Source organism: Melozone crissalis, unplaced genomic scaffold (genome assembly GCF_028551555.1).
Source record: "Melozone crissalis strain CALT ecotype California unplaced genomic scaffold, PUWL_Pcris_2 ptg000016l_1, whole genome shotgun sequence".
Lineage (NCBI taxonomy): Eukaryota > Metazoa > Chordata > Aves > Passeriformes > Passerellidae > Melozone > Melozone crissalis.
Window position 1 is genome coordinate 42,754,913 of NW_026535794.1, and position 10,678 is coordinate 42,765,590.

A 10,678-nucleotide genomic window follows, 5' to 3' on the forward strand; every position below is an offset into this window, starting at 1 on the left:
ACATTAGAATTACAGGAATGCATGGCTTACAAGATGTACTAAGCTTGAAATCATTCAATGGAAGCATCTCCCCACATACACCAGCATTGCAGACGTAGCTGTCATGACCCATGAAAAGTCTGGTTTTGGCAGAACACCAAACCAAAAAACCTGGGGCTTGCAAACCAAGCAGGTTGCAAAAAGGTAATAGAATTCCACCAAACCAGAGTAAACAAATACAATACCATTTGCTACATGACCATCTGTCAAAAATTTCTGACCCACTAAGACAGACAAGCAAAAATCTTCCTAAAATGCTGAATGTAAAATCAGCTTTTCACTAAGAATTTTGAAGTTAGTATGGCAATCAAAACTCCCAGTACAGACCAAAAACCATGCAGCAGTGACAGGAGTGTGGAGAACAGATTTTCCTGTCACAAAGAATTATTTGGACTTTAAAATTACATCAGTAAGGAAGCCAGTGCTCAGGTTATACAACAAATACACAGTAACTTGCAAAGGAAGGATTATGGGAAAGTAACTGAACTGCACAAGAAACAGAGCTGCATCTGTTCTTCCTCCTCTCAGGAAACAAATGTTTTTAATATTTTTAATTGAACTTTTGCAGACAATATCACAAACTACCAAGTTTTGAGCTACGGAGCAAGCTCAAAAACTTAAAAAGCTGAAACATTGAGTGAACTCACTGGTACACTACTTCAAGCTTTACCCTTTACCCTTAAATCTTCTTAGAATGAAGTTGATCTCTGGAAAACCCTAACCTCCACCTCTCCTGACTCTCAGAATTAATTTCAGCCATTTAGAACTAAGAAAGGAAAGAAAAACATATTAATGCAGAGAATTTGGTACTGTTTCTGCCCAGTATGGCACTGGGATTTTCAGGGTCTTTCAACTGACAATGCAACTATAAGCACCCAACAATTCAAGCTAGCTCCAATTTAAGAGACTCTTACACTGTAACAAAAAAAAAACCAAAGGCAAACTATTGGAAAGGCAGCTCATATTCTACCCTCTTGTTTATGCATAAAGTACTTTTGCAGTACTGTGCTGGCAAAGGAATTCAAAATTGCCAGTATGTTGCAATCTAAGTATAAGCAACATAAGGCTCACTCTTCTAAGGTCTTACATAAACCTCAGCCCATAAAAACACCATGTTACTTCTCACAACTCATTCAGCCCTTTCAGTTGTTAAAGAAATACTAAGAATGGGCAAAAAAGAAGTGAAAAGAAGCATCAGGTATTCATAACTGATAAAGAGGTCAGTATAAAAAATTTATGGCAAAGTGCCAATTTTAAAAATAAAACTGTTTTACTATAATGTTCTATAAACACTTTACAGTCAACACAGCACGGACACTTAAAGTGAAGTAACTACAGATATCTTTTAATAATTTTCATTATCTCCTTTTTACTGGATGCTTTCTGCATTTTCCTCAGCATCAGCAGTAGTCTGCACAAAGCTTAAGAGTACACAGGATGGTTTCTTCCACCATCAACACAAAACACTAAGTTTTCAGAGCAAATTCTATGTTTGGTTGCTAAATTTCAAGTTTATGGGTAATAACCTGAAACAATAAAAAGCAAAAGAAACAGTCAAGGATGACACTTTCAAATAGAAATTTCTGTGTCAAAATGCCAGAGAAAAATAGCAGGTTTATATCTGGCTCATTTCTATCCATGACAGAACTGAGTTATAATAAAATTTTCCTTTCCCATTTCATTAATTTAATAGCCTGCAATACGAGAATATTGGGTGCTGTACAAGACTGATTATGGCAAGAATTGATCCTTCTTTGTCAAGAGTTACCAGCAACACCACCACGGCAAAAACCCCTAATATGCAAAGAAAAATACTTTAGTAATCACTATATCCAAGGTCCATCTTGGTGGCTGTTCTTTGTGCCAGATCTGTGAAATTCAGGCATGAAAAAGGCACTAGATTTTAAACCAGATAATTATGGTTTAATACCGCTACAGAAAGGCCAGAAAGTTAGCCAGCAGCCCTGTGAACTATCAAGGTGGAAAGAAACACCCTGAGTCAAGGTGGAGGACATCAAGCTTTGAAGTCAGAGCTGTCACTGACAGACAGTAACATATAATCATGACATCAAGTCCACATTTAACTAGGCAGGGATGTTTCTGCAACAAGGCTCAGGATATGATTTCAGGAGAACCTGAAGAGCATAAGCAATTTTAGGAGTCCTTGAAGTCCTTTACTCCTGTCCCTAAAGTGCATCATGTTCTTTCATGCTTATGTCTTCTGAGAGCAGTGAATATAGTCAGAATCATTCAGGCATACACAGTAACTGTTGTTGTGAAGGCTGTATATCCAGGGACAAAGCTTCTGCATGTACAATAGCAGTCAGATGTGGCAACCACAACAATTTGAATGAGATGTTCCTAGGACAAAACACTCTGGCAGTTGTGGACAAAAATTAGGAGAAGAAAACCATTCCATGTTTCACTTTCATTGCATGAACAGATTAAAAATCCTCAGGGAAAGACCCTGAAGTGCATACTAAAGAGGCAAGACCCAGAAGCAAGTATCAGGAATACTTGTATTCCTGTAGTATGAGAACAAAAAAACTCCCTTAAGAAATACCTATTTACCACTTTCACAAGGATACAAAAAATGGATGAAATCATTGTCAACAGGTTAAAAAAGGGTAACGATTTTTTTTTCCCAGATGACATTATAACCCTGCCCATAAAGTTCTGTTTAGATGAGTTTTGAGCCAAGATGTTCCATGCAATTAGATGTTGTGAAACTCTTGGATGCTTCAGTAATGTTAAAACAGAATGTTTTGAAAACCTCTGCATAATATTTCTAGGAAGTGTAACATACATTAGCCCCATTCCAACACAAAACCCATGATAGCTTATTGCAGAATATTGCTCTACATTAGGGCAGAGGTGAAAACAATGCATTCCTCATGTATTTACTGCATCTTGAACTCTGTGTTCAGGACATTCAGCATCAGAAACAATATAAAAATTCAGAAGGAAGTTTTATTACGGTTTTTATCAAAATCAATCATCACTTATCAAAACTAACTTGAAACTCTATCTCATGAAGGTGAATCCATAACCTGTGAGATTTTCTGGCTATTTTAGAGATATCAAAGTTTACTGTGACTATTTTAAGTCATTTGAGCAACCTGACCATTCAAGAAGTAGAGAGAGGACCTACAATTCTGCTCCCTCCCATGTTGGGCCTCAGACATAGGTATATATTGCAGTATAACTTGCACCATTGCAGCCCCCTCCTCCTTTCTTGAGTCTCTCAGCACTGCCTTTTTTTTAAACCATACATATCCTTTTTTCTATGCTTTTACAATTTCTTCCACCCTCTTTCTAGCTATACCCACAGGTGTTCATTTCAGGGCAAGTGCTTTTTCAGTGTGTACCACAAGAATGAAGTTTACCCATGGAGTGCTACCCAAGCCTGCAACCTGCAATGCTCATACTGCTTACAAAGAAGCTGTGACAGCACCCAACTCAGTTTCAGGTCCTTATTAAAAGCTAAAAAAAAGACATTAGCAACTACATACCAAGTATGGAATAACACAGAATACAGAGATAAAGATGCAGAGGAGAAGCAAGGGGGAAGCTGCACAGCTCTACTAAAACTCCTCAATATTGTGACAGAGACCATGGGTTAGGTACCACAGAGGTCCTACCTCTGCCCCCTCCACAGTAAACTCATGCCTGATAGAACTTGGCAATGCCACCCATTTCATGGTTTTACAAACAACACACTCCACATTGCAGTAGGAATTTGTGAAGAAAAACATAACTAAAATTAAGGAAATGAAAATTTCTTCTTGGTACCCCTCAGATGTTATTCAACTTTGTACTGCTTTTATTTTATTCATACATCAACTGATGTACTCCTGCTGCCCTTCAGATATTGCATTACTTCAACCTTGCTTAATCCTTGTCAGCCTTCTCATACCTACCATGCCGGCAGCCCACATTTCAGCCTGTTCCCAAATTCCATCAAACTGGATGAGAGCAAAGCACACATGCAACAGGCACCCCTCACTAACCTGCATCATTGCCCATCCACACTCTACCCTGCTTCTCTTTCGGTAAAATTCCATTTTCTATCATGCCCAATGTAGATCACAACATTAGGAGGTGAATATTTTCATTTTTCCACAAGGGCCCATGTAAGTACACAGATGTAAGACTATCTAAAGCATATGATCACTTCCCTTAGCTCCAAACATGCCATACACAACCCCCTTGTACACAAATATGAACAACACTGAGGGGTGTTTCACTGCAGCTCATTAGAGAAGCTTCTATGATGTGTTCCTTTATCACAGTCACCTAAGGTCACAAAGAGCTACCTATGTTCAAATGCAAGCACTGGTATTCAACATTTTCAGCTATCTATCTCCATTTCATTTTCTGGAAAAGCTAAGAGGCGCACAACTCTTTTGAGAGCAGACTATTTCCTCTACATGCTTACACCACAAATGCTTTAGATGTCAAGGAAGTGCAAGTAGTCTTAAAAATAGTTAAGAAGTTAAATGGATCTAAAAAGTCATCGCATCAAAAGTCCCCTTATGGAAAGGTAAAGATGTAATTAAGAAGCTTTTGGTGTCACTATGACACCAAATTACTAAATACAGCCAAGAAACAAATTCTACAGTGGTCTGTTAGAGCTTTAACCCACCCTATTTCTGTATTTTGCCCTTTGCCACACCCTCCTCTCTCACTTCAATATAAGAGCAGACTTTCTCAATGGCAAGAGGTGCTCTTACATCTTCTTTTGGAGAATGCATTTTTGTTATGCTCGTATCTTCCCCGCCTTTCCGTAGTCTCCTATCATCTTGAGTTTTCTAGTGCAACACACTCAGAGCACCTTCCTTCTCTGCCATTTCTCACCATGGCACCATGTGTTCTTGCTGCCACTTAAAAACCTCCTTCTACCCTCTTAACCTCATTCCAGATCGACCTCATTCCCTTACACAGCTTTACTGACTCACAAATCTCTCTTCTCCACTGACCTCTCTCCTGCTGCTCAGCTTCTCATCTGGATTTTCTGAGCCAATATAAATGCAGACACTCACCTTTCCTCTCATGCCCTCTTCTCCCTGCCTGTCAATGCAACCCATGTGCAAAAAACTATCCCAAAAGAATATCAGAATTGCAAGTAAATACTCAGAAGTTATGAAACACAAGCATCAAAATTTCATCAGCAAGAAATCTTAATAAACCACTATATAAAAGAAGAAACATTTTAATAGTTTGTCAGCTGGGACAGTTGTTCAGAGCCTCCCAAAGAAGTTCAGAACAGTCAGAGAACCCCCAGCAAACAAACACTTCCCCTTTCAAAAAGTTGGGTCACTGACTGGGCCTATCAGCCCCCAGCAGGCTCTAAAACAACTTTTCATATACCCAAACACATGCAATACTGGCTAAAAATTGTGTTCTCCAATGACATACAGACACCAGCACACTAATCACAGATAGTTGCCCCCTCAGGATTTATAGCTTCACTGTCATTTCCACTGGGGCCAAGACCCCCTCCCCCTAATTCTACTTTGGCAGCTTCTGAAGAAGTGTCTTTGTTTGATACTTGGAAAGTGGGGTTATGAGCATCTTTCTTTTGCTACCAGAATGAGAAGATAGCCCCTGTTACATTTTGCCATCTTTCCCTCTCTCCCTTTAGTCTGCATTAGGAGAACTGAGAGATCTTGATAAACACAGACCTTCCCTCCCCAAATTCACACAAGCACCAGAAACTATTAGAAATAATTCCATAAATGCCTGAAAACCTGCTCATGAGCTCATGTATGTAACACAAAAGACTTTAAGTACTGAAGCTGTGACTGACACAACCCCGCTAACCAAAAAGACAAAATCAGAAAAGAGGAAGGAAATGGCCTTTAACTTTTTTCCACATCTGCTTTCCACACTGCACTGACGTCTCACTCAGTTTTTAAAAATGCAAGTTGTAGCTACCAAGCCTGTGTTTGGTCACCTGCACTACAGGAAAGAAGAAAAGCAAGCAGGACCCTGCTTTCAGCAGCCTACCCACTCAGTTTGCTGTAAAACCTAGATCATGTAACTAGCAAAAAGTTCAGGCAAAAATTCTGAGTTGAGAGTGTCCATTCATGCTGTAACACTGTGAACCATCCTACCAAGGAGAAGACAGGCTCCATCGAGTCTAACAAACTATTCCTCTTTTATTAATCAAACAGCTCACTTCAAAACTGAGTTCTGTAATACAAACAAGCTCGAAGGATAACACAAAAATAATTATGAACACTGGTGTTAGAGTGTATGTCTTCTCCTTTAGTCCAAGCCACCATTTTGTGAGACTAAAGACCAATTACAAGCAATTTGATGTGGCCTTGTAACTGCAGATGTCTTAAAGTTTTAAGAAAACTATTTAAGAAAAATAAGTTCTAAGAAAACTTAAAGAAAACTATTCCACTTATAGGGGGGAAAACCCCCCAGTGTTGCAGTTTGGGGATCTTTTTCTGTATGTATACACACATTTGGTAGCTGTTCTTCCTAGTTATATTACAAGCTATAAGCAGTCCTGCTGCATCCAGAGTGAATAAGTTAATTCAATACTGGCAAAAGGCTCACATGAGGCTGTCTGCCTCACAGGGAGAAGCCTCCATCTAAAACCTACACAGAGGAGGTCCAAGGCTGTAAAGAGGTTTGGAAATCACGAGCAGGTGACATGTTAACCACGCAATCACTGTGACTACAAAAACATTTGTTTAGTTAATCTTCTAATTCAAAGTTAGGACAGGGCCATGAATAGTTTTCATGAATATTTTTCAGCTGAGATCTTCCAGAAAGAAAGTTTTCACCATGCTTTGCACGGTAACCAAATTGCAACAAAGCAAGTGCGTTGCCTAACAAGTTGAGTCACACTATTGTTTTCAAAGCAGATAAACTTTGCATTTATTCTTTGTGTGCACCTGTCACTAGTAACTTATTCTAGGGCTTTGATGGTATATTGTAACTTCCTATCACTGCCACGGCATTCTCAATGAAAAATCATTTAACATATTTCTCTTGTTTATAGACTTCCACTGAGTACTGAGCATTGCTCGAGTTCAAAACTTCATGCTAATTTGTTCCTTAGCATGAACAAATGCAAAGTTTAATTATTGCTAGAAACTGACCAATAAAAGCACTACCATTTCAACACAAATGCACTTTTTGAATTCATGGAAAAGGATGATGATATTTTGTTCTTAGAAGTTTTTAGTGAATTGGGAGGCTTACTCTGAAAAACACCACATCAACGCCTAATTGTTCAGAAGTTCTGAAAACCAACACCTCTTAAAAGCCACCCAGCTGCGTAAACCACACGAGAAACTTGCAGTAATCCTCTTGAAAATTCAGCCTAACCCTACGTCCAGATCAACGAGTGTTACGTTCTTGCAATCCTGAGCGGCAGCTGGAGTGGAGGGCGCTTGGCACGGTCTCAGCAGCACTCAGCACTCTGTGCGATCAAACCAGACAGCTAATGCAGTTCAGCCTAATGCGCTGAATGAACACACAAACAAAACAGGCCGAGGCACAGCTATTTTAAGGCTTGTACTTAGGAAACCTGTAAACCAGCAACAAGAAGCTTTACAAACTACTTGTATTTAAGACTGCGAAGGGGTCAGAAAGAACACGGAACCAAGAAGCGTTTCACTTGTAGTTTTCAGGTGGGTAATGTTGCAGAGGTTGTGTGGAGGTGAAGATTTTGGAAAACTATTTTGAGGAAAGGAGGAGAGTGCAGAGTTACAGAGTAGACAAAACTGCATAGTGCTTTGAAAGGGAATCTTTTGGAGTACGCATTTGAAATGAGAATGCTGGGTACATATGGTGATAATGGCATAACAGGGAATTTGGAAAAAGATGGGTGGTCCAGATCTGGTCAGATTGAGCTGGCAGAGCAGGAGAATATGTAAGATGAAATACCAAAACCCCAAGCTGGAAAAAGGACTAAAAAAAAAACCACGATTGAGGATGCAGGTAGTTTTGGAAGATTACAAAACAAACACATAACATGACAACATGCAAATGGCAATATACTTACTTAATTAAGAAGTCATGAATGCATGGCATGATTTTCATGCAATCAGCTGAAGAATTTTAAGTCTGATTTCTCAAAATAACACAAGACTTAGTTATGCAAGAAGGGAGATGTAGAAGAAAAGGCAAGAAATTAGTTTTTGAGGACTAGTCAATCAGTAATGGGATATACTACCTAATATTTAAAGCATAGAGAAAGAGGAAAAATTAATGTAAACAATGCATATAAAGCATATGAGAAAGAGGAAAAATTAATGTAAACAATGCATATAAAGCATATTTACACATCTGACAGAAGGAATAAAGCACATGTATGACTAAAGCAGAGCTAGATATATTCTGACAGAGCACTGTTTGGATTAGAACCATAAAATATGATGGAACAAACTGTGAGATAAGCAACCAGCAGATACCTTAATGTTTGGTAAACAAACTCAGGGATGGGATGACTATATTATTCTACAGGGGCAGACAACATATTTGGGGACAATGGAAGAGTATAAAAATGGGTCTGCAGTGGAAGCTTAAGTGTAACAAGAAATAAAGCATACACTAAGAAGGCATGTGAACTGAAGAACCGACCATTGATTAGAAACTTGTATACACAGTACACTCACAAAAGATATAGTGAGGAACTATGTAATTTCAGGCAGAAGAATGATTATTAGCTATAATAAAGTCATATATCAAGTGTGTAAGTGGTTACAAACAGACATTAGAGACACATGTTAAGAACAGGGTCAGGGTAACTTATGCCATAGGAGTTATTTCAGTAGATGTGAATGCCCTGGGACAGTGAAAGGAAAGAAAAAGTTAGCAGGGATAGCATTCAGTACTGGAAAAGTTCGAGCAACAGGGTACACTTGTAATTTATAGATGTGCTCTCATCTCCTACTTATATAAAGTACAGAACGATGACACAGAGAGGCTGACAAGCGCACTGTCTGCTCTATATCCAAGTGAACGTACAGAACGAGAAGATGGGCTATCTGTGCGCCCAGATAAAGCCGCCGAGGCACACAGGAGCACGGGCCAGCACTGTACACAGCCGTGTGACCTCTGGGGCGCAAGGGGAAGGAAGGCTGGATGACAGCCGGAGCGCGTACATACACTTTGCCAAGGCAAAGGCGCAGGGACACGCCTGCGGGCAGGTGTGCAGTGACAACAGCTGGCCGGCCACGGCGGAGCTCCGCAGCAGAAGGGGAGGCGGCGGGGACACGGGGCTCGCAGGGAGCCGGCGGCAATCCCTGCCGGGAACCTGCCCGTGCCACAAGGCGGGAAGCCATGGCAGGAAGGCGGGCTGTGCGGCAGCAAAACATGGCAGGCGGCGTGCCCACACTCCGGGAGCGCCCGAGCGGCGATGCCGGAGCGCGGCAGGGCTGGGGCGGAGCGCGGAGCCCGGTGAGCGCTCGGGGAGGCGGGAGCGCCCGCAGCCCCGGCACAGGGGCCGCCCGCAGCCCGTAGGCACCGCGGGCAGACGGGCCGGCGGCGGGAGGAGGCGGGTGAACAGCACCCGCGGCGGCACAACACGGCCCGGGCGCCCCGAAAGGCTTCCTGCCCCGTCCGGGACACCCGCGGAGAGGACGGGGGTCGGCCCACTCACCCTTCGCTCGGAGCCTCCTCCTCGGCCATGGCGGCGGCGCGGTGGTCGGCAGCTGACAGCGGCGGAGGGGCGGCGGTGGCGGCGGCCGGCAGCGCAGCGAGGGACAGCGCGACGGCGGCGCCACCGGCCATCACGGGCTCCTCCCTCTCTTACTCCCTCCCTCCTGCCCGCCCGCCGCCTGCGTCACCCCCGCGGGGCCACCCACAGCCCCGAGCGCCGCCGTGCCCGGCCCGGCAGTGCGCGGGCGGACCCCGGGGTGTGAGTGGGTGTCGGGCGGGCACTGGGCACATGGGTGCCCCACCGACGGGAGCGGGTCCCGGGCGCTCCCCAGCCAGCGGCATGGCTGGAGCAAGGCTCCCGTTGGTTGGCGCCTGATCCCGGGATGGCGGCACAGATGAGGCCTGTGCAGAGGGGCCGCGGCTTCCCGGGCGTCCCTGCCCCGTGAGCGCGGGGCCCGCGGTGCGTGTGTGTATATCCTATACCGTGCACACTGTACACTGTGCGGACATAGCTGTGTACACACCCTACACACTCGGCATACTGAGCATATCTACCTCACTGTTTTCCCACCGAGTGGCGCACAGGGGGACACGACACCGGGCAGTGGCATTGGAAAGGCGGCAATGCTCCCGTGGCAGCACAAAGCTGACAAGTAAAGCTAAAAGTAAAGGGACACAACACCGGGCAGTGGCATCGGAGAGGTGGCAATGCCCCCGTGGCAGCACACAGCTGACAAGTAAAGCTAAAAGTAAAGGGACACAACACCGGGCCGTGGCATCGGAGAGGTGGCAATGCCCCCGTGGCAGCACAAAGCTGACAAGTAAAGCAGGAGAGGCGGCAGAACCCAAACTGAAGCGTCGGCTCCCCCACAGACATTCCTTGGGCCAACTCGCTCAGCGAGGCCTGCAAAGAGGGCAGCAGGGCTAGCCAGCACTAGGTGTTCCAGGCTGTAATGTTTGTTTTTATGTATAAGAAGCAAATTAGGAGTTCTGGATGCAACTTAAGTATTAATTG

At 43.4% G+C, this 10,678-nt stretch overlaps 1 protein-coding gene across 1 annotated transcript in view; it reads right to left on the reverse strand.

Moving 5' to 3' along the window:
- ABHD5 (abhydrolase domain containing 5, lysophosphatidic acid acyltransferase) overlaps window positions 1–9,795 on the reverse strand; it is a 28,319-nt gene extending 18,524 nt beyond the window's left edge. The window contains exon 1 of the mRNA XM_054274173.1: window positions 9,665–9,795. Coding sequence (XP_054130148.1) covers window positions 9,665–9,795 — 131 coding nt within the window. The remainder of the gene's footprint in view (window positions 1–9,664) is intronic.
- Window positions 9,796–10,678: the final 883 nt, after the last annotated feature.